This window comes from Trifolium pratense, linkage group LG5 (genome assembly GCF_020283565.1).
Source record: "Trifolium pratense cultivar HEN17-A07 linkage group LG5, ARS_RC_1.1, whole genome shotgun sequence".
Taxonomy (NCBI): Eukaryota; Viridiplantae; Streptophyta; class Magnoliopsida; order Fabales; family Fabaceae; genus Trifolium; species Trifolium pratense.
The window spans coordinates 57,636,421-57,660,687 of NC_060063.1; the positions used below are offsets into that span (position 1 = coordinate 57,636,421).

Sequence of the window (24,267 nt, forward strand, 5' to 3'; positions counted from 1 at the left end):
CCATGTTTAGTTAATCATATATATAATATTTTGTTAGAAATATTAATATAAAAAATTGGATTAAAGAATTGATAATATAATTTAAATGCTATCATTCAACCAACTCATTGTTAAATTAACAAACATGTTAAAGTTCATTTTTAATATTATATATAACTAAGATATTGTTTCAAAATTTAAAATTATTATGCGACACCTAGTGGATTATAAACTTGAGTTGTCATTGTAATAAGAGTATGGTCAACATTCGGACTTTACAAATAATTCAAGTTAATACACCACTTCTATACCTTATCCTAGATTAATTTAATGAGAAGTACAACTCATACACCAACACCGCAACACAACACGTTCTTGCAAAAGGTGCCTAGCATTATCCTTATAAGCTGTCTTTATCATTGGAGGGTGATGTTGATTAAAGTTGAAATTTCAAAAGAAAATTGAGTCACTTTTCTATGGCCTAATGAGATGTTTTTGCCAAAAAAAAATTTGGAGGTCAAAGCATGTACGTCGCCAACAATAACAAAAATCACTTCCAATTTAGCTTGAGAATTTTTTATGGGAAAAATAGTCATTTTAGTGCTTGAATGTGTAATTCGTTGTTATTTTGATTCCTGAATCATGAACAATACAAAATAGTTTTCGACTCTGCAATCTGTTAGTTATTTTAGTCTCAAGTGTTAAAAATGACAATTAACTAAAAAAGATATAGTAAGGGATCAAAATGTGACACGTGACATTTTGGTCTCCTTGAATGTGATATTTTTTTGGGACACATGACATGCCGAATATGCATTAGTTGAAAAAGTGGCCTGAAGATATAGTCAGGGATCAAAATAACAATATTTATTTTTTTTCTTCCATTTTGTTAGGAAGGCTGTAGCTTATGTTGTTGGCTGTATAATCTTTTGTGAAAGAGTTTGGCTTTATGGTGTATGTAGAAGAAATACTAGAATTTTGGGGGTTGTGTTATGCTTCTTTTTGGTGTATTCTGCATTTGGATTCCATTTTTTGTGTATCAGAGACTATGTTTTACTAATCTTTGTGTTGTGACACATTCTGTGCTTAAAGGATTAGTCATGTTTTGATTTCTTTAAAATTATCCTTTTTAATCTAAAGTATAGAGCAAATTTGTTTATCTATGATTTCGTTTCACGAAATTTAGTGGTGTGTAAAATAGATAAATTTAGCTACATTATATTTTTATCATCTTAGAATGAATTAGTTCTCTTTTTAAATTACAAATTATTTTTACAAAAATTGATGCAAATTAGAAAAATGATTATTAACTTTTTTACCATTAAAAATTGATTTTATAAATATAATCCTCGTGCTGAATTCTATGCAATGTGTAAACAGTAGTTCAATGAAAAGTCCTTATTCTCAGAGGAAAAGGATGATTCGACTCAGATTAGACATTGACCGAAGTTTCATGAATTGTAGAAACTGGCACATAACGTATAATGTGGTTACATTTTAACCCTCATTCTCTTGAAAAGTTAAACTTCTGTCGATGATGATGGGTCGATAAAATCCGTCATTCATGGTATGCTTATTTTGTGTGGTCTGGTAGTGTTGATTCTTTGAAGCAGTCCCTTTTAAATGTTTTATGAACTTGATTTCATTCTAAGGTTTGTTTGTTGTTGATAATTTTTAAATTGTGTTTAGTTGAATATTTTGTGCATTAGTTGCCTGATGAAGCTTGATGAATATTGAATACTCTTTGTCAAATTGGTCATACTAAACAAACTTAAAGCTGTTAAATCTCACATCTTTAAGTTTTCCATCCAACCCATTATAATCTCTTTTCATCATAAGATTGATTCCTTCATCAGAGTATCAACCAACTCCAATACAAAGAAAGCATACCATAGCAAGCATGTCACTAATCATTAGGGTAAAATAGCTAGGAATAACTTAATAACAGGCACACAAGATAAACGGAAGGACCAAATTCTTCTTTTTATAAGCAAAATTATTACAAGTAATACAAAGTACACTCCAATCCTTACTCTTATTCTAGTAAAACAAAGTCACACACTCACACACTTAACAACATACTAGAAACATTCATCAAAGACATAGATTCATTGTTTTATTTATTTATTTATTTATTTATTTATTTATTTATTTATTTATTTATTTATTCCACCAAGGATAGACAACTTGCAACATAGTACAAGCCTACTTGGCATTAATTATATAGCTTCAATAAATGGTCGTCCCATTTTCATCATCAATTTCATTTTCTCCATTGCTTTCATTTCCAATCGCAGCTGCTTCTCCTTGTATAGAATTTCAGCCAACCTTCATTTTATTTTTGAGAAGCATAATTAAGTTTTAATTATCTAAACATGCATAATTAAAAATGTTAGTTATAAAGTGTACAAACCTTTCAAGAGCCTCAGCATTTGTACCATCATTTTGATTTTCTTGTGGGTCAAAAGAATTTACATCAATGACCTTAACAGGTTGTTCCAGCAAGTTCTCTCCTGCCCTTACAAGATTTTCCAAATTTTCTTTGGTAACATTATCAGGGGAACTAGTGGATTTAGCCAAGTCATACTCCTGCATATTAATTATAGGCAAAATACATGTCATTTATTTTATTTTTCATAACACTTTATCTTTTTATTTTTAACGTTTTGGTCTATTATCTCTTATAAAACACACATCTAAGTCCTTTTGGTCATTTTTTGTTATAAAAACGGTTTACTGATTTAAAAAAAAAACAGAAAAACGAATTTTTTAAAATTGGCAACGGAACAAATTATTGGCTGAGTCGCGTACTAGGTCGCTTTCTTTAAGACGTTTCGCGGAACTACTCGAAGAAGTGCACTGTAGTATATCAACCGCGAAGTCCCCAGGATAAAACAGCCGTTTTTCAAAGAAATACCGATAAACTACTGCACTGTAGTATCGGCCAGAATAACACCAAGTATGGTCGAAATTTCGAACCACTCTAATTGATATACGAATATCAATTCTACGGCAACAACCGTTCAATAATAGAAACAACAAAAAATAATTTTCGAAGAAAGAAATAGAGAGTAAGAAAGAAGCTGTTTTCTCAAAATGCAGAGAAAATGAAGTGAATTAAAACTGAAGAAATGAAGTGGTATTTATAGGCAGGTAGGGAGCTGGAATCAGAGGATTTTCAGGAGTTGATGGCACACGTAATTTGACCGTTTAATTGCTCAGTCAAATTTCAAAACGTGGCAAAAAAATAGGGACACGTAATTTGACCGTTTAACAGATAAAAATCTGTTTCAGACTTGGTCTAAGCACATTTAACATGTGCGAATTAAGGGACACACATAAAAGAAATTTAAATTCAAAAATTTCTTTTTTCTCGGCCCGAACTGAGCCAGCCGGACGGCGGCGGCGCGCGCGTGCGTGTGATATTCGACATTGTGTGTCGTCTCCCTTTCTTACAAAAGTGGGTACTCCAAGGGCACACTCTTGGTTGCCAACTTGTGATATATAAACACTACCAAGTAGTGTGATTTTTCCAATGTGGGACTCAAAGAGTCTTTTTTCAATTCACACTATAATGGTTCTTACAATTGTGTTTATTTCAATACCAAGTTCCCTCCATAATTCTTCACCATGTTCCAACATTTTTTTTATTGAAAAAAATACTGATGTAGCAAGCGACATCGGATAAATTTTTTTTTTAAAAAAAAACTCACTTGGGGTTGGTCTAGTAGTGTTGGTTTGAGTCTTTGGAGTATGCTCCTCACAAAGTCTCAAGTTCGATTTCCTCTGGTGCCAATTTCGGTGGGCTAGTCCATACAAAGCAAAAAAAAAGCAAAACTCTGGCTTTAAATGGGTCCTCGCAAGTGGATGGTAGAATTGGTCCCCTTGGATTAGTCAGTCCTAGGGCTGGATATCAGGTTTTCAATTATTTTTTTTAAAAAAATATATTTTTGTTGAAAATGAAATCATTTGGAAAAATAATCAACATATTCATCATCTTCCTTAAATCTTCGTTTTCTTTCTTTTGAATCTTCATTTTGATTCCACTTATTTAAATTTATGAATTCATCCATACGTACCTCAATTCGAAGGTAATTCTTAGGAGACTGGAGACTTGAAAAGACTGTTTGAAGGTGATATTCATTTATGTCTCCAACAGCACTGGCAAGACCTTCAGCTACAAGGGGTATCCATAATGTTGCCGGGAAGTATTGTGCCTCAGTAGCATTAATCTTATTAGGGTTCGGAGTTATTCCACATCCTAATGACAACAATAGGATTTTTGTAGGCTCTTTTGCCTTCATTGGAATGAAATCAGAATTTTTTTCATTCAATTGTTGTATCACTTCATTCACCGCAAGCAATGCCTGAATATACAATTTTTTATTGTATGAAATTAATTAAACTTCATAAAAGGTGTATCCTTGTAAAAAAAATTAGTTGAATGAAAAAATATAAAAAATATACATATTAAAAACATGCATATTAACACACACTAGTGTTATATATATATATATATATACACCTGATGGCCGACACAGAAAATTTATAAAAACTTACGCAAAATCTCAGTTTTATACTAAAAAATTTCAGTTTTGAACAATTTTTTTTTTTAATTTTGCCATAAATTAACCATAAATTTTTTAGTTTTATCATAAACTAATCCCTAAAGGGTCATGCTAAACAGTGCCCTCGGGGCACTTGTTAAGCTTACTAAAAAAGGAAATAAAAAATAAAATAAATATTGAAAATACAACTTTTGATACTTTTGATGTATTGAATGCACGCATTTCGAGACACAATTTCTATTTTTAAATGCTTAACCAGTGCCCCCAGCATTTTCCATCCCTAAAATATCAATTTTTTCACCATAACATGTACAAGTTTCCGGGCTAGCCGGACTGTAAATCTACCAATGATACACCTTAATAATAGGTGATGTTCACTAGATTATTTAACTCATCTAGGTCTTATTCATAGATTGTGTAAAAAAAAAAAGTCTTATTCATAGATACAGCAATTTTAAATAATTCAAATAAAAAAATTGATACCCTTAACTGTCTATCCATCTCTTTCCTTTCAATTAGTTTGTATTTTTTTCTTAAAACAATAAACCATACATATTAGTTTATTTATTTTATTTTAACAATAAACCATAGATATTAATTAATTTCCTACTACTACTAATAATTAATAATTGTCACACATGCATATATAATCAGCTTAATTACCGGATTACTTGCAACGAGAGCACCATCAACTAAATTGAATTCTTCATCACCATTTTTAAAGTAAATAGGTGGTAGTAGAGTTGGTGCAGCTGAAGTCCCAAGGGCTATATCCGACAGTTTTGCATTTAAGCTAGGAACTTTCTTTACCTGCATTCATAAACAAATTTTCACAACATTAATCTCGTTAATAAATTAAGTCCGTTTGGATCCCTTATATTTTTTTAGCGTACGCAAATTTTTATGTATTATATATTCGTAAGTTTGTCAAGATAGTTTATGAAAAAACAATTTATAAACTACAAATTTTATTTGTGAGAAACTTATGAATTAACATAAAAATTTATTTATTTGTAGAAATTGTTTTTCATAAGCTAATTTTTTTTATAAATTCAAATAGACCCTAAGTCATCAATAATTTTTATTTTTTGTGGTCGAGTAGTCTAGTGGCTAAAAATTTCAGCCATAAGGTGGATAAGTGGAATGACCAAAATTCAAACCCGACCCCCTACATATATAATTCAATGTCCTACCAATTGAGTTAAGCGATCACGGGACAAATAATCAATAGATATTTAAATATGTTTATGCAAATAAGTATATGTGCTAACCTTAAAACTTGAGAAAATAACTGGATGGACATTATGGATGTCGAAAGTTGGGATTACAACATTGGTCAATGTATCATTCAATCGTGTTTCTGGCAATATCTCATGTGCTTTGTCATGTAAGAACTTGCCGTCATACTTTGGACCAAATGTACTTTCATTCCAACCGCTGCAATTGTTTTATAAGAATTTTTTTTAGACAGGAATATTATACATTTACAATGATAGTCTTAAACCAATTAAATAAATGTAACAAAAAAAAAACAATTAAATAAGGTTAAATTGCACTTTTGTCTCTCTAATTTTAAAAAATTTGCGATTTTGGCCTCTAACTTTTATAATGACACTTTTATATATATAAAAAAAAACTTTTATAATATATTTGATCCTCTAACTTTAACTCATTTTACAAAAGGTTGACCACTATTGATTTTTATTATGTTAGTCGTGCATGATGATATCTAACATCTAACATAAATACAATTGAGGAATATAAGGATGATTAGTACGTACCAGTAGTAATAAGATCGAAGGTTTGATCCTCATTTTCATTATAATATTAACAATGCTAACATGACCGTATATTTAAAAAGAAACTTAATAATGTGTTCGGTATGATGAAAAAATAGAGAAAAAGGAAAATTATGATCGTTCATTAGTTGGTTTTCGTAATTTTCTTTCGTTTTTTTTTTTCTTCATAAAACCAAACACACTCTAAATTTGATTGTTTGGTTCTTAGGAAATACTGTACCTAGCAGAAGTTTGGTTGAATATAGAAGGGCCATAATCCAAGTAGAAATTTAAGATTTGTGGAGTAGTAAATGCAGGACGAGAAGTGTCATTTGGGTGAGGACTAGCAAGCATGGCAGCAATGAGTCCTCCAGTACTAGTCCCAGCTATCACATCAAAATAATCTGCCAACACTGCTTTTTCATCTTTTGCCACAATCTAAAATCGACCAAATAAAAATGTTAGTAATATATAAAATCTAGTAAAATATATTCTTAAAAGTTAAAAATGACATATTAAACTAAGAATATGTCTATAAATTAAATCTCTCAAAAAAGGCTCCAAAGATAGATCCTTATTCTTTTTAGTAAATTTTGATAAAATATAAAATCTCTTTTACTTTATTATTATTATTATTATTATTATTATTATTATTATAAAATTCACTTTTAAAAAAATAAATAAATTAAAAAGGGTAAAGCTCCGCCTTTGGATCCTTATTGGGAGATCCATAAAAAAAACCCATAAATTTAACTTATAAGCAAAAAATATCACAAGAATTTTATCATTTTATGTACATAAGGAAATGAAAATTGACATTAGCTATTTAGAAAAGCTGAACTCGGCAATATTTTTAAAGAGTCAAATTGATTAATATATTGGAATTAATTAGTCCATGTAATATGTAAAATATTTGATTTTAGTTCTTTAAAATAAAGACTAAAATAAATATTACAAGGACTAATTTAAACATGAACATATTTAGCAAGGACGGAAATAAAGCATAAAGATCAAAAGCAAAATGTTATATATTTACAAGGACTAAAATGATTAATTTTTTTTCATAAAGACTGAATTAAAACTCTTCATATTTACAGTGACTATATATTTTCATATTTAAGTTTTTTTATAACCTGAAGAGCCTTTTCCAAGTGCTCAAGAACTACCGTAGGAATAATCCCCTTAATGCCACCTCCATCAATACTAAGAATGGTTATTGTATTTCCATATGATGGAGGTAGCAGCTTTGTATTCAATCCACCAATCACTTGACTAGAAAAAATAAACACAAACAAAAGGAAAGCAGCCATTATATATTGTGTAAGTATTAATTAATTTGAAGACTTGCATTTTTCCTTCCAAATGTGAAGGGTATTTATAGGACGTGTCCATGACGAAAAATTATCAAAATTATGCAATGACCCAAAACTTTTGACAAATGCTAATTATGGCGCTTGTATAGTTGTATTGTACTCCCTCCGTCCCGGAATATAAACAAAAAAAAAGTTTTCACACTTATTAAGAAACTCTAAATTTTACCAAAACAAACAATTGAGTTTCCTATATTACCCTTGTTATAATTACTTCTTGTTAATGAAAAAAATCAGCTTTTTGAATGATGAAAGTTAAAAAGTCATATTGAAATAAGCTAACTACTCAAAAGTTTATTGAGAAACTAAACAATAGTGAATTATGACTAAGGGTAATTTTGTAACTTTAGGATTAAAAAAATTGTCTTTTGCTTATATTTTGGGACATCAAAAAGAGGTTTTTTTTGCTTATATTACGGGACGGAGGGAGTATGTATATAACATCGAGAGTGATCGATTATCAAAAAAAAAAAAAAAAACATCGAGAGTGATCACTTATATACGTGAGTATTTAATAGGACAATATGCATGTGTTTCTTTTGTTGATAAAATAATGTGCTTGGAATATTGCATGTACTGTATTATATGAAACGCTCATTATGTAATTTTTTTTTTCACTAATAGTATCCGGTTCAATGGACCTTTTAATTAGGTTCGGAGGTCAGTTATGACATCAAATGATTTCAGCTCTCTCCCAATCGCAGTTGCGGGGAATCGAACTGCGGTCCTTCCTATCAAATCCAGCGTCAATCACCACTAGACCAACTAAAGTTGGAGCCGTGATCGAAATTCAAACTCCGACTTCTTTATTTATATGTGTGACTTTTTAATGACTATTTTGTCTCTATGTATAACTTTACACTACACAACTTTTAAACTGGGCCTAAAAAGGAGGATGTGGTGCATGATTGTTTCAGGTTCTGGTTGACTTGTATTTCTTCGAGTGTTATCTCATAGTTGGCTTTTCCTCTTCCGTTCTTTTGGTGATTACTAATTTTTGGGAGTCTTTTTATGCTTTTTAGCTCGTTATTTTGTTTTTGAGTACTTATATGGTGCTCTTGGTTTATACTGTGACTTCTCATTCATTTGTTATGGTGCTCTTGGTTTATACTTATGCTGGTATGCATGGCTATAGTTGTATTTTTTTAATCTAGACCATATAGATTTGTATCTAATGATTATTATTAATTGTTCCTATTTTTTCACAATAGCAAAGTGTTTTTAAATGTTCATATGTGTAACAACAAATCATTTGTTAGTTTTGCTAGCATAAAAAATTAATTAATTTTTGTTTTCGTTCATTTTCTATGGTGTACTTGAGTACGTGCTAGACAATGTATTATTGAGAGGGTAATCAATAAAACTTTTAAGGCTAAATTACTCATTTGGTATTTAACTAATTTATTGGTTTCATTCTGGTCCCTTAAGTATTTTGTGTTACATTTAAATCCCTTAAATATATTTTTGTCAGTCAAAATGGTCCCTTACGCAATATCGAGGTGAACCAACATTATATGTACTCCCTTTAATAAAATTATTTTGCTTATAAAAAAAAATAAATTATATGTGGTCCACCATGGACCTATTAATATTTTTAATATTATTTGATTGTTTTGTCAATTAAATCATTAGATCTTGAAAGTATATATTGTATCAAATAGTAAACCACCAATACCAAATTTTAGTTTACTTTTCTTCAACTTCTTCCCGGTCTTTCTTCTTCATCTTCATACACTCTTTCACACACAACGTACAATTGCATTTGCATTTGCCTCTCACACACAACGTACACATGTTGTATTTGGCTTCTAGAATTAATCCATCGATTACATATAACGAATAATAGAAAATAAAGTTACCGTTTTTTTAAGAAAAACTAATGAAAAAGACTAATATGATAAACATAATTAAAGTTAAAGAACAAATTTGCAACGTTAATTAGTTAAGGGACCAATATGAAACCAATAAATAAGTTAAGATCAATTGTTCAATTTAACCTTAAAGATATAATGCACTTGATATGCTAAAAAAATGGCTTAATCCGACAGGGTCTTATATTATTTACAGATGAATAATACATGACAGAACAACACATAATTCCTTTAAACTATTTTGAATAATAAATTTTAGACACATGTTTGCTTGTATTTTTCTGTTTTACACGTGTTTGAAATTAACATGTGAACATTTATGTTTTTCCTGCTGTTTTGCTAAGCAGTTTTGGCAGTATCCAGTGAGTAGTTGGCTGGTATTACATACATATTTATGTAGTTTGTACGTATAATGCTTGGCATTGAAGATACATGCATGTACGTAGTGTCATTGCTTGGCAGTGAAGATACTGTACATTACATGGAAGGCAAAAGAGAGTAAGCCATTTAATTTGGATAATAAAAGTGACATACTTGATACTTTGAACCATACAAAATTTTATGCATGTAATTTTTTTTAGGTAAATTTAGTCTATACTATTTTTTAAAGTTTTAAAAATTATTTAACTATCTTTAAACTTTAGATTATTTAATGTTATATATCGATGATGATGATGATGTGCAATGGTGTTGTTGGTTAAGAATTGAGGAAGATAAAAAGAGAATTTGAGAATATTTTTTTTAGAAATTAGGGTTCTTCACTTTATAAGCTTATTATTAGATTTTTTAAATTATTTTTTATTTAATTTTATTAGTTAATCACTAAAATAAGTTATATGAAATAAGCCAATGACAATAAAATCTCATAGTCAACTTTGTCATGTCAATGTCACACCATCAATTGAGATGTCACATCATTAAAACGAGAGGGAGAACATGAAAAAATGTCGACTTTTATATTAGAGGGAGCAAAAAGTTGAGTTTTAACAAAGGGGACCAAAAGTTTTAAAATATCAAAATAGGGAATCAAAAGTGTATTTAAGCTTTAATGTTTTTTTGGTACATAATATATTAAATTTATTGAAAAGAGAAAATGTGTGAAAAAAATAGAAATTTATTGATGGATTAAAATGAGTGTATAGTAGAAAGAAAATATACAAAAATAGACTTTGTTAATTTGGTCTTACTATTCCAAAAAGACATTTAAAAAAGAACGGAGGGAGTAATAAAACTTGTTGAGAGGCAAAATTACAAGATATTTATTTTGTCACCCTACCGGTTACTTGCGCGCCCTTCGCGTTTCCCGTTTATCCTTCCACTACTGAAGTAGCGGACGTTATAAAAATGAGAATTTTAGAACAATGTCGTCCACTACTTAACAGACATTATAAAGAGATGGTGTTTTTGGGTGATGTCCACTACTTAAGTAGCTTAAATAGCAGACGGCAGTATTTTGGTAAATTCGTAGGGCGTGCGGGAAAATGGATCGGGAGAAAAAAGTAAATCTCGAAGAGTAAAATGCCAAATATCCCCCCCTGAAATTTCAAAATTCGTCAAATACCCCCCTCCCCCCTGAAATATGGGAATAGGCAAATACCCCATGAAATTGTAAAACGTTAATCAAATTGTCCCTTTCTTCGTTTGCTCTGTCTATTTTGAGCCTTCAAAAACATATTGTTTGAACCTACAACCTCCTTGTAATCAGGTGAATAACAAGGAACCAAAACAACAAACTATCATCACCAGAATCATCCTCATCATCATTATCATTTCTTTCAAAATCATAACCAAGAGGTTCTAACCACCAAATAGACCAATCCGAGTCATCAGATTCTTATCCAGACAAGAAATACCAATCACCAACATCATACTCTTATATCAATTTTTGTCTCATCCATCTTTTCCTCATCAAAATAGACGGAGTAAATGCAGCAGGAGGCAATTTGATTGACATTTTACAATTTCAGAGGATATTTGCCTATTTCCAAATTTCAGAAGAGATATTTGACGAATTTTAAAATTTCAGGAGGGATTTGACATTTTATTCAAATCTCAAATTACAATTGTAGCCAACAGTTAGATGGCCCAATGAAACTTATATTCATGATGGGCCGGGTAAACAACCAACCCATTTTGCTAGATTTAGTTAGTTAGTATAACCGTTACATATATAGACAACACTTTTTGATTCAATTTTTGGTTCGTTTTCACTGATCGCGTGCGGTTTTCTTCCTTCTTCTTCATTGGTGCATCTTCTCTCTCTATTCCTTTGCTCAAGGTATTAATTTATTTTCATTCTATTCATATTTACTTCATAACTTTAATCTTCTGTTCTGAATGTTGCTTCCAAATATTCCAGAATCTTCTCCAATTTCTCAAATTAGGGTTTTAAACCTTTCAATTCTGTTTTATATAGAGATTTTTTAAGTTCTTCTCCAATGTTGCTGAAGTACTTCTAATTAGTGGGTTGTGCTATGCTGATCAGCTTATCTTGTTGGCCAGAGAATTGTATCCTCTTTTGTGCAAGTGTTTGTCTCTATGGTGAATGTAGAAACACTATTATTTTGGGTGTTAGGTGTTATTATCTGCTTTACATCTTGTTCTACATAAGCCTTATTTACTATAACAATTGCATCTTGTACAAATTAAATCAAGATTGAGAGCTATATATGTTAATGTTATGTTATATATTGTGGTGCTTTCTTGAGTGGTCTCAAAGGGGTTTGGCCGCGTAGAGTAGTTAGCGAAGAAGAGAAAAATTATTTTTCATTGTTGGCTTGATAATTTCACAAGGTTGAACACTCCGGTTTTGGTCAAGTAGCCCAGTAGATAGAAATTTCATCCTTAAGGTGAATAAGTGGAATGATCGGAGTTCGAACTCCGGCTCCCTACATATATAATTCTCAAAGTGTTGCATTATATTTTTCAGTTGGCCCCTGAATATATAACATCAAGGTGTGTTCAATTCATAAGGGTGGGGCCAACATATTTGCTCTAGGACCAGGGGTCTATTACTAGTGTGTACCACACTGAAATAAGGGGGGTTGCGCGCCCACACACACGCTCATTCTGACAAATATCCTCAAATTAAATTGAAACCTCACTTACTTGAGCATTGGCCAAGGTCGAGAACCTACATGTCCACCCGATTATCATCACTCCTTGTGCGCCTTCACATCATGTACAACAACAGACGTCATCGGATGCAACATTGGCAACACTTGCAAACGCCAAAGATGTTGCGGCGCCTCTCGATAAACACATAAACAAAGAAAAAGTAACTCCATAAGCAATGGAATTCATGATACCACATAAACGTGGGCATTCGTTTGTCCCTCCATCACCCCAAACAACACGGAGGATGCAGACACAATCATTCCCCCCCTCGTCGAGGCGGCAATGATGAGGGAGGAGGAAGTGATTCCCCACCCCAAGACTCTGGCAATAAGATGCATCATCGTTCCTCACTAGGGAAGAAATGCTGACAAGCACCAAGATCTTCAGAATTTTTCGAATGTGAAGAAAACTCGTTTGATAAAGGACAATTTACTAGAAGAATCATTGGTTAGTATAAATTTTTTTCTTTTCAATTTGGTCTATCTATTGACGTCAATTTTAAGAATCATTGGTTTTCTTCCTTCTTCTTCTTCTTCTTCTTCTTCTTCTTCTTCTTCATTCATTGGTTCCCTCCCTTGTTCTTCACCGTCTTGAATGATGTCTGCATTTTTCTCTATTTCAACTCGTCGAGTCTCTATCTCTCTCTACCAACTTGCGAGATATTCTTCCCTTGTTCAAGGTATTATTATTATTATTATTATTATTATTATTATTATTATTATTATTATTATTATTATTATTATTATTATTATTATTATTCTGTTCTGTATGTTAATTGCTTCCAGAGAGATATTCGAGAATCAATGTTTATTTTCATTTTATATAGAGATAGAGATTTTTTGAAATTGAATGTTTTTTTATGATGGAATTAAACACACCGAAAAGAATTAGGGCTTCACAGGGTCGATCTCAACTGGGACCTGATTTGAATTGTATGGAGGAAGAGTACGTAATTTGGGAAGTTACCTGAGGTTTGTATTCATGAGTGGAGATTTTGAGTGGTTGTGGTGGTAGTGGCGTGAAGATGGCGGGTGTGACTCTGTATGTGGAAATGTTGAGGGGTTGTTGGTGGTAGTTGAAAGAATTCTGTGCGTGGGATGAATGTTGTTACCGTTGTGGTTTCAACTTTGAACAAGGTGTGAACACTGATGATTGTTGGATCATGGTAGCGATAAGGGTCATGGTAGAGAGGAGAATTCATGGCAATGAGAGCACCGATTGTTATGAATAACTTTTTAGTTTTTCGGCATCAAGTGATTCTGGCCCCCTCCAGATCGCAGTTGCGGGGATCGAACTGTGGTCCTCCCTACGAAGTTCAGCGCCAATCATCACCGAACCAACTAACGATCAGTGAATAACTTTTTAGTTGTTCATATAAGGAAGAGATAATTGCTAAAATTACTAACAAACTATACTAATCTAAAATAACTAACTTCATTCATTCATTTTGCTTGCTTATTACATTCATCCAATATCGTCACTATATATAGCATTGGTTAACCCTAACTAACTAACCAATGACTCATCATTCATTTAGATCATTCTAGAACATATTAATCACCTAAACTTAACAAATACATTGGGCCTATTTTAATCTCTAAAGTCTATACTCATTCATTACAGCTTCCTTGTTAGGCTGGCTTTTAATATTCCAATTCTGATTTAATTGCTATGAAGCACAGACACTCTTCATGATCATTAACTTAAATTTATCTTTCTATTGGTTTCACTAAGTTTTTATTTTTCTTTTTTTGGATTTTAAAGGAACTTTTCCAACCAGCGACCTACCTACCAACTGAGTCTCTCTACAATGGACGACGGCATCTCACAAGCGCCGCCGGCACAAGAAAGCAAGTTCCTAAGAAGAAGTGGGAGAACAAGCCAAAGCGTAATTCTTGTTGAGGGGAGGAAATTTACTGTTGAGGGGAGGATATACTATGAAAAGCCTTTATTGATGCTCGATGAGAAAGTTGTCTCAACAATGTTTATGGGGCATTTAGAAATTCTTTTGGCACAAATTTAGTTAGTTTTTATGTGCATGCATATTTTAATTCTTTAGTATCAATGTCTCATAACCTGCAGAAACTTTCGGCAGCCGCTGAAAAACATGCCGATGAACTTTTCCGTCAGAGTAAGCTTAAGCTGGACGCTGAAATGAGACAAAAAAACATAGGAGATGTTGAAAGTGGCAAGAAGGGCAGTTACTGAAGTACTTTTTCTAATTATAGGTTGCAAAATTTTAACGTCTTTTATCCAAGAATTTGGCTATTTGGTGTAGAAAGACTATAATTTTATGGGTTTGTTAGGTGTTATGTTTTTATTTTTGGTGTATTTTGCTGTTGGATTCCAATTCTTGTGTAACAGAAAAGACTATGTTTTGCTAATCTTTGCGTGCTTCGAGATTAGTCCTCGTGTTCAATTCTTCTGTTGATTTGTGGTGGTACTATCATGTAGATTTTTGTGATGCTGATGATAAGTCTTGCATGAATTAGAAAATGTTGGAAATCAACTTGTAAATAAATTTGAATCAATCGAAGAAAGTATAGCGACTTCCGAGGTTAAGTGCTAGAATCTAATAACTTCTCTTATCAGTTTAGTTTAAAAATGATCAACATTCAATGACTCAAATTCTAACAGTGTCACTTAGCTTGTAACAAGTTTATTAGAATTCTATGCAATTTGCAAACACTAGTTCAATGATGAAGTCCCGAAATCGTTGTTTGATTTAACAGTAAACCCAAGGAGTAGTATTAGTGTTGAAGAAGTTCTAAGGCATGATGAGTATTTTTCTCATCGTACTCGCATCTTGAGAAAGCAAAGGATGATTCGACTCGGCTTATACACTGATTGAAATTAATGAATTGTAGGTGTTTTCTTTGTGTTACAAGTAATTTGCAGAGAAACTGGCACATAATGTAAAAGGTGGTTAATTTAGAACTCAACACTTTTTAAGGAAAACTCATAGTGTCTCCAAAGTTGTGAAGCCTTGTTGGGATATGTTAGCTGTTTGTATAGAGAAGAGTATTCGTAGTTTGGTTTAGATCGGTTTTGAGATAAAAATTTAACTGATTTAAAAATAAATTTAAAATGCACAAAAGATAAAGAAAAGGACAAATTCATTTTTATTAGCAAAAGTGTTACAAGGAATACAAATTACAGTCCAATAATCCTTGCTCTTATATTCTTGTAAATCAAAGTCACACCACACACTCATTAAAAGCACAGATAATTGTTTTATTTATTTCACACCACACATAATATATATATATATATATATATATATATATATATATATATATATATATATATATATATGCACACTAGTCATTCATTCAATAAATGGTTGTTCCATTTTTTCCATGGATTTCATTTTCAAACGCAATTGTTTCTCATTGTACAGAATATCAGCAATCCTTTCAAGAGCCTCAGCATTTGTACCCTCACTTGGTTTTTCTTTTGGGTCAAAAGAAGTTACATCTATGCCCTTAACAGTTTGTTTCAGCAACTCCTCTCCTGCTTTTACAATATTTTCCATACTTTCTTTCGTAACATTATCAGCTGTGATGGATTTATCCAAGTTATACTCCTGCGTATTTTCAATAAAACGATGAATTTTATAAAATTTATATTCGTTAAAAGTGTAACATTACGAATTAGAAATACAAAGAGTTCAAGAAGAGTACTTACGTCAATTCGAAGGTAGTAATTGTCAGAAGACGGGAGACCTGGAAACACTGATTTAAGGTGATACTCATTGATGTCTCCGGCTGAAACAACAAGACCTAATGCTATAAGGGATGGCCAGGTAACAGCCGGAATAACATTTGCCGCGTCAGCAGGAATCCTAATTGTACTCTCCCCATTTCCTCCGGTTCCTAACGACAATAATACAATTTTTTTTGTAGGCTCATTTTCATTCACATGAATGAAACTAGGGTTTTTCTTGTTCAATTGTTGTACCACTTCGGTCAATGCGAGTAAAGCCTGAATTAGGTGAGTCACTAAAAATGTTATAATATATAAATTAAATAAAAAGATTATATTGCATACAAAAATTGAAGTTGTAAAAAGCTCAAAATTGATCATTAGAAAATTAAACTGCATATCTTACAATAATACTACATTTGTCTCGATATAGCTTACAGGACTATTTGCAGTTAAAAAACCATCGATTAAATTGAATATGTGAAAATCCCATATGTGAGGACCATTTGCAAATCTATAGGCCGGTAGTTGAGTTGGTGCAGCTGAAGTCCCAATGCATATATCTGCCAATTTTGCATCTCGGTAGGGATCTTCCTCTACCTGCATGCACGAACAAAGTTTCATAAAAAATGGTAAGTAAATGAATAAATTACCTTATAGAGTTATAGTAAAAATAAAAAACAATGGAATAAAAAAATTGTAGAAGTCAATAGGAATAAAAAAAAAACTCTTACTTGTCAAAAAAAAAAAAATCTTTATTCCATAGTGGAAGGCGAAACATGGGCACTATTACATGCTATGAAAGAGGCTATCCATCGTGGATTTGAGCGAGTTCAATTTGAAAGTGATTCACAGTTATTGGTTGACGCTATCCATTCGAGAAGACGGGGCGATTCGGAATTTAGTTTAATTGTTAACGACATTATTCTTCTGATGTCATCTTCTTATTCTCTTATGTATTGAACATTTATTAGTTAATGATATGAATTAAGTTTGTTTGGTAAAAAAAAAAACTCTGATTTTAAATTATGTTAAATATCTTGAATTTTTGTTTATTTTTTATTTATTACAAGTAATCTAATATCTTTTAGTCAATAGGCAATGTGACAAAAAAAAATCAAATACCTAAAAATTCATTTTTAAGGTGAATAAATAGATGATTCATAGTTCGAACACAGACTACTACATATACATACATGAGTGATTCATCTCATGGGCAATCCCGGACAGTTGCCTACACTACTAGAAAATTCACTTTTAGCGACCGATTTAGAGACCGAATTATTTTGGTCACTATAGAGACTGAATTAGAGACCAAAATGTTAAGATTTAAAATAAAAAATATTTTGGTCGCTAAATCGGTCGCTACTAAATTTAGAGACCGATTTAGAGACCAAAAATTAGCGACTGAATTATTTTGGTCACTATAGAGACCGAATTAGAGACCGATATGTAAAGATTTAAAATATTAAATATGTTGGTCGCTAAAATCGGTCGCCTAACCCAAATCAATTATTTTTAATCAATATTTACCTTTTACTTTTCAGTTTCCCAAATCAAATCAAATTAAGTGTAAAGCATAACCTCACCACCCAAATCAAATTTCGCTTAACCCTTGAATGCCTAAAACCATATTTTCGCGAAGCAGAACCTCACCACCTTACCACCGCACAACCCTTCTTCTCACCATCGTTTAACCCTCACTCGTTTAACCCTAACTCGTTCACGAGCTCGTTCACCATCATGGCTCACACAAACCCTCACTCGTTTAACCCGCCTGTCAGTACTCTATCTACCCAGAACTCCTAACATCTTCAAATCGATTGAAACACCTGATAATCTCTTTTTCAAATTCTCAATCTCAGATTTATTATTATAATAGTTTATTTTGTTTTTTATTTTGATTTTGTGTTTGGAAGTGTAGTGGTAAGGTTGTGTATTAGACCACAAAGAAGAGAGCTAGTGGAAAAAGATACACATTAATACGAGGGACTTGTGGTTTCAAGAATTTAAAGGTATGTTATGCTTGTTCTGCTTGTAGTCATTCTGCTTGATCTATTTCAGTTTGACAGGCTACTTAGTACGCACTGTGTGTCACTTAGGTACGTAGGAAATTTGATTTAGGTTTGTTAATTTTATATAACCATTTTCCGGTTGTAGAGAATTTAAAAAATTTGCTTTTGCAAAGCAAGAGTCCATGTAAACAAATTTAACATAAACATTTGATTTTTTTTTATTTTGTTTTTGTGATGGATTTAATGGTCCTGATGCAACTGATTATCTTGTTAATAATATTTTTTATGTTGTACATGATGAGCTTAAAGGGTTTCTATGTAATCGAAATCAAAATAGTAGTAATAAAGTGAAGAGGGTTTTTGTCACATAGATGTTTTTTTTTTTAATGGATCACATAGACGTGTTAGAAGCTCTTTCTGAGGCAATGAGGAAAACTGAGGATGCATGTTTTAATATAATTAATGAGATGATTAATCATAATCCTGTTTTGGCTATGATGGGTTCTTGTGTTTTGGTTATGTTGATGAAAGGTTAAGATGATCCTTCTGCGGTAACTAAAGGCCGAGTGAAAGGTTACTTGAATATCACAAGGGCTTTTAATTTGGAGCAGAATTCCTTAAGCAAGTAACTTGATAGCCTATATACTGAATTTGCTTACACTCCTGCTAAAAAAATTTGCTATACTAGTTTCATTTTCATTGTCATTGTTATATTGAATTACATTATTGTGTAAGTTCTTTTAAGAATCAATGCTATAAGGGAAGTGTTATTGTTTAGCTGCTTCTTGGATTTAGCAGGCGGCTTTGGTTCTTTTCTTTCATGTTTTCATTATTATGTGTTGTGTGGGTTATAATTTTTTAGTGTTATATTATTTATGTGTTTAGGTTTGTAATGTCGGGTGGATGTTTTTTTGTTCTGTTTAAGGTGTGGTATATTTGTCATGGTGTTTTCTAGGTACACTTCTATGTTCTTTTGCAGCCTGTGCTTTGGTAGCGGGCTTCTATGTACTTCTTCCCCATTTTTGGCACTTCTTGTGCTAATGTTTGAGCTATTAATATATTTGCAGTTTCAAAACAAAAACATTGATCTGTTCTTGAGTTTCAGTTGGTTTGGATTGGATTATATCCTATTTGGATTAATTAACAGGTTATCTTTGGTTTTTGATTTCAGGATACAAAATGATAGGATTCTTTCTTACCTGGGTGCTTGTGTATGTTTTGCACTGTCATAACATTTTGCATCTAGATAATGTTGATTATTTACATTTGTATTATTTGAAATTTCAGGATACAAAATGATAGGATTCTTTCTTACCTGGAAAACAAATTATGATATTATTTCTTCAAACTTGTATGTATAAGTTGTATTAGTTTTGTTACCTTCAAAACATCGTTTTGAATAGTATGTCAAATTAGTGCTTAGTTAATATATATATGCATAAGTTAAACATAAAGGGATTTTTTGTGTGTGTGCAGATTAATATACATTGGATTTTCTTCTTCTAACTGTGTTCACACCAAGTAGGGAACCAATGTTGTGATGCAATGAGAATTAAGTCTGAGTACTTGGATATCAGTGGTAAGGAATTATGGAAATTAAGGAGCTATAATGATGAATATGTTTTCTTGTTACAAGGTAATTCCTAAAATGAATTAGCTTAACTTTTGTGAATGATACTATTGAGATTCAGGCTCTAACATGTTTACTAATACGTATCATTCAGATGTGAAGATCCATGATGAAGGTGTTGTTGAACTTGAAGTTGATGAAAAATGTTTGTTTATGGAGTTTAGCAGCAAGCTGAGGTTAATAAGTACATTGTTCAGTATAATTGTTTTAGAGATTGGTTACAAATTACATGCCAGCTTGCTAGGGATATTTAAGGCTTGTAAAATGTAATGAAGGATCCCAATTACCTTAGGTTTGAATGTAGTTAGTTACTTTAACATCCTAGATGATGTATGTATGTCTCTTGCATGATGATATATTTTGGTTAAAATATAACTTTAGCCATTGATCTTTTCAAAGGTACACAAATATTTCAAATTGTAATGATGCAGATTGACCAAATATTGGAGGTATAATGTTTTCTAATCAATATTTTATACTTTTAGTTTTTTATTATATATAGTCATGTTTTCATTAGATGATGTATATCTCTTGTACAATGATTTCATTTTGGCTAAAATATAATTTTAGTCCTTTATCTGTTGTGTAAAATTTACTGTGATCCTTCATCTTTACATAGTTACACATTCACAAATTTTATGTGTTTCTAGCTGCAGGTTGTGTCTCATGCACATTGCTTGTCCACGTGCTGCGTCTTTTTTTTTTTTGTTCGTGCCTTGGTCGTACCTCAAAAATGCCGTGTCGGGATCGGCTTGGGTTGGAAACGCTTTTTGCTTCTGGTGCTTGAGTATAGCTAGTGGCATTGGCGAGAGGTCCTAAGGCACCACCATTTAAAAAGCATCGCTGGAAATTTTTGTTTTGTGGAACCTGTTGGTGTGATGCGGTATCGAGGTTGTCGCAAGCAGATTGCTTATCTCAGCTTATGTATAGGTTTGACTCTTCCAGATCAACTGTGTGATCAGTTAAGGAGTTTGGTTGGATGCTTTTTGATCCTTTTCTTCATTTGTATATAGTTTGCTTGTTTAAGATTGATTGGCTGCCTTGGATTGTCTCTTTTCCATTTGATTGTTAATCAGCATATCAGAATGTATTGCTTGGGTAGTTGGGTTTATTGGCAGGGTAGTTGGAATTTTGTTAAGGAGATGAATTGCTTCTTTATTTTTGGATTGATTATGTATTTTTGGATAAATAGTTGGTAATACTTAAATATAAATATATTATGTTCATATTGTTGTGTGCATGTTTAATTGTTTAGTGTGTATAAAATAGTTTATGAGATACAATATTAAACTAGATTCAAAAAATTGCTTTTCTGGCATTGTAAATTAATAATAATAATAATAATAATAATTAAAAAAATATCATTAGAGACCGAAATAGAGACTGAATTTTCCACATAGCGTCGCTAATTCGGTCGCAACGAACAGAGAAAATATTTTCAAATTGGTCACAAAATCAGTCGCTATTACCAGTCACTAAATCAGTCGCTATAGCGTCGCACAATACGTCGCAACCAGCGACACAAATTTAGTCTCTAACCCAGTCTCTAATTTCAGTCACTATATCGGTCTCTAAAATCGGTCGCTACTTCAGTCGCTACTAAATTGGTCGCTAGGTTGGTCACAACGGAGTAGCGACCAGGGTTGTTGATACTGATTTTTTCTGGTCGCAAAATCGGTCGCTAACAGATTTAGAGACCGATTTTGATGAAAATCGGTCTCTAAATCGGTCGCTAAAGCCGAGTTTTCTAGTAGTGCTAGGCTACCAATTTTTTAAATATTTTTAGGGGTTAGTTTGGGGAAAATTGATATTTCTAGGGGTTAATTTAAAATAAATTTAAATTTTTTGTTCAACACTGAGATAAACTGACATTTTTAATAGTTAATTTAGAGCCAAACTAATACTTTTTTTGTTATGCTATAATTTTTTTCTGTTGCTTAGCATAGGCGTATTGTCCATCTGTTTGTTCATTGGAGATGGACCTGTTTTGGATTGTATCATTTGGCATGCATCATTCTGCCCTATTAATGAATTTTCTTATGTTTTAAAAAAAAAACGATGTCTTTATCAAATGAGTTATATATATATATTTAGTACGGAAACAATAACTTGATCCCTAATTTATACATATAATATTTCACTTTCAATATAGTATGTAGGAGTATATGCTGACCTTGAAGCTTGAGAAGATAACTGGGTGGAGTCTATAGATGTCAAAGGATGGGACTACAAGATTGGTCAATGTTTCATGTAATCTTGTTCCTTGCAATATCTCACGTACTTTATTATGTAAGAACTCTCCATCATATTTCGGACTTGGTGTCTCTTGAGTCCAATTGCTGCATTTTGTATTCAATAGCAAACAAAAGGAGAGTATTAAAAAATATAGTCATAATCAATATAAGATGATACATTCTCAATCATTAAGCAAATTTGATTTTTTAAGTTCATATAATTATTAATGTATATAGTCTATATTATGAGTCAGATACATTAATAATAATTGAATGAATTTAAAAAATAAAAAAAAATTTATATATAAGACTGAAATGAGTATTATGATCTTGAATTTGAGAACTGATATATAACAATAATTTCTTTGCACTCTCTATAAGCGCTTCGCTTATCTAGCTCAGTTGATAAGAATGTAATATTATATATGCAAGAATAAGAATTGGATTCGAACATTCAACTTATTCATCTTAAGAGTGAATTTATAAGCGACACTAAACCACTTGACAAAAAAATAATATCTTTACTAACAAATTGACGATATTATTTGTTTGTCTTTAAATAAAACTTATCTTAAAAAACTTTAAATTTGATTGTTTTTGTTTCATATGAAATAGTAATACGTACGCAGCAGAAGTTTGATTGAATATAGAAGGACCAAAATCCAAGTAGAATTTCTGGATTTCTGAAGCATTAAATGCAGGACGAGAAGCATCCTTTAAATTAGGAGTAGCAAGCATAGTAGCAATGAGTCCTCCAGTACTAGTCCCTGCTATCACATCAAAATAATCTGCCAAAACCGCATTCTCATCTTTTGCCTGATCAACCAACTCAAAACACGTTAATCAAATTAGAAATAATGTATCTGGATTTTGGAGTATACTTTTTGTATCTCTTATTTTTTCTATTTTTTATACTATTTTTGTTTTTATTAATACTAGTTGCCGGACACATCGTGCCCGTATGTGTGATCAACTATTTCTATTCTACTAAGTTGTATTTAAAGATTATATTTTAGATTTTCCATATACATCTACGGTTTTTTTTTTTAACCAAACAATCTTAATTCATATCATTAACTAATAAATGTTCGATAGATAGGGGAATCATCTCAAATCTATGGAAACTAACCCAAACATTGGCCGCCCTAGCAAGAGTATGAGCAACCAAATTCGCTTGTCTCCTAACAAACTTAACCTCAAAATTTACATTAAAAAATGACATAAGAAGAATAATGAAGTTTACATCTACGATTTTTTTTTTTTAATAAAAGAAGTTTTTTCTTTTTTTTTACTATAATCAATGAAGTTATAGAAGCTAAGAAGAGATCAGTAAAAAAATAAAATAATAAAATAAAAAACTGTTAGGGGTAAGTTTTCCATTTATTTATTAGTATAAATAATATTATTTTGTCATTAAAAAAATCACATATAATGTATGAAATAAAAAATAAAAAAAATACAATTAATATTTAAATGCAATTTGTGTCATATAAGAACAAAATTAAAATAAGTATTTATTTTTTAAAACTAAGATATAGTGGGTCATTGACCTTAAGAGCCTTTTCCAAATGCTCAAGAATAACCGTAGGAAGAATCCCCTTAATACCACCTCCATCAATACTGAGAATAGTTATTGTATTTCCATATGATGGAGGTAGTAGCTTTGTATTCAATCCACCAATCACTTGACTAGCAAAAGCAAACACAAATAAAAGAAAAGTAGCCATTATATTGTATACTATATAATGCTTCAAATGAGAACACTTCAATTTGAAGGGCTTGCATTTTTACTTACAGATGTGGAGGGTATTTATAGGCATACATCGTGTCCATGATGATGTTTATTAAAAAAAAAAGTGTCCATTATGAAAATATTAACTTAATTAGTGGTCCAATGATAATTATTGCTTGGATAACATCAAATGCTATGGGTGATTGATTGATCGATCACCTAATAGTATGTAATATAAATACAATATTTAGTGTGAGTGAGTTTCTTT

At 31.5% G+C, this 24,267-nt stretch overlaps 3 protein-coding genes across 29 annotated transcripts; 1 reads left to right on the plus strand and 2 right to left on the minus strand.

The window, feature by feature from the left end:
- Positions 1 to 1,937: 1,937 nt before the first annotated feature.
- LOC123883430 (patatin-like protein 2) lies at positions 1,938 to 7,659 on the minus strand. The gene is made up of 7 exons (XM_045932234.1): positions 7,459 to 7,659; positions 6,567 to 6,763; positions 5,819 to 5,984; positions 5,211 to 5,357; positions 4,059 to 4,346; positions 2,393 to 2,568; positions 1,938 to 2,307 (listed from the first exon to the last, which is right to left on the minus strand). The coding sequence occupies exons 1-7, from the start codon at positions 7,633 to 7,635 to the stop codon at positions 2,199 to 2,201; spliced, it is 1,260 nt and encodes a 419-aa protein (XP_045788190.1). The 5' UTR covers positions 7,636 to 7,659; the 3' UTR covers positions 1,938 to 2,198.
- An 8,123-nt stretch (positions 7,660 to 15,782) lies between these two features.
- Positions 15,783 to 24,044, minus strand: LOC123883431 (patatin-like protein 2). Its single transcript, XM_045932235.1, has 6 exons — positions 23,818 to 24,044; positions 22,893 to 23,083; positions 22,207 to 22,372; positions 16,827 to 16,988; positions 16,371 to 16,667; positions 15,783 to 16,269 (listed from the first exon to the last, which is right to left on the minus strand). Exons 1-6 carry the CDS (start codon positions 23,992 to 23,994, stop codon positions 16,012 to 16,014), a joined length of 1,251 nt encoding a protein of 416 aa, XP_045788191.1. The 5' UTR covers positions 23,995 to 24,044; the 3' UTR covers positions 15,783 to 16,011.
- LOC123883432 lies at positions 17,852 to 21,259 on the plus strand. 27 transcript variants are annotated; one of them, XR_006800176.1, is made up of 7 exons: positions 17,890 to 19,028; positions 19,575 to 19,614; positions 19,691 to 19,754; positions 19,880 to 20,039; positions 20,128 to 20,209; positions 20,433 to 20,482; positions 20,690 to 21,259. XR_006800176.1 is itself a non-coding variant. In XM_045932236.1 (4 exons), exons 2-4 carry the CDS (start codon positions 19,949 to 19,951, stop codon positions 20,850 to 20,852), a joined length of 336 nt encoding a protein of 111 aa, XP_045788192.1. In that variant the 5' UTR covers positions 17,931 to 18,403; positions 19,880 to 19,948; the 3' UTR covers positions 20,853 to 21,259. The 27 variants fall into 27 exon arrangements, 1 of the variants encoding a protein (XP_045788192.1); XR_006800181.1 differs by having other exon boundaries at positions 17,931 to 18,403; positions 20,684 to 21,259; XR_006800184.1 differs by having other exon boundaries at positions 17,858 to 18,167; positions 18,313 to 19,754.
- Positions 24,045 to 24,267: the final 223 nt, after the last annotated feature.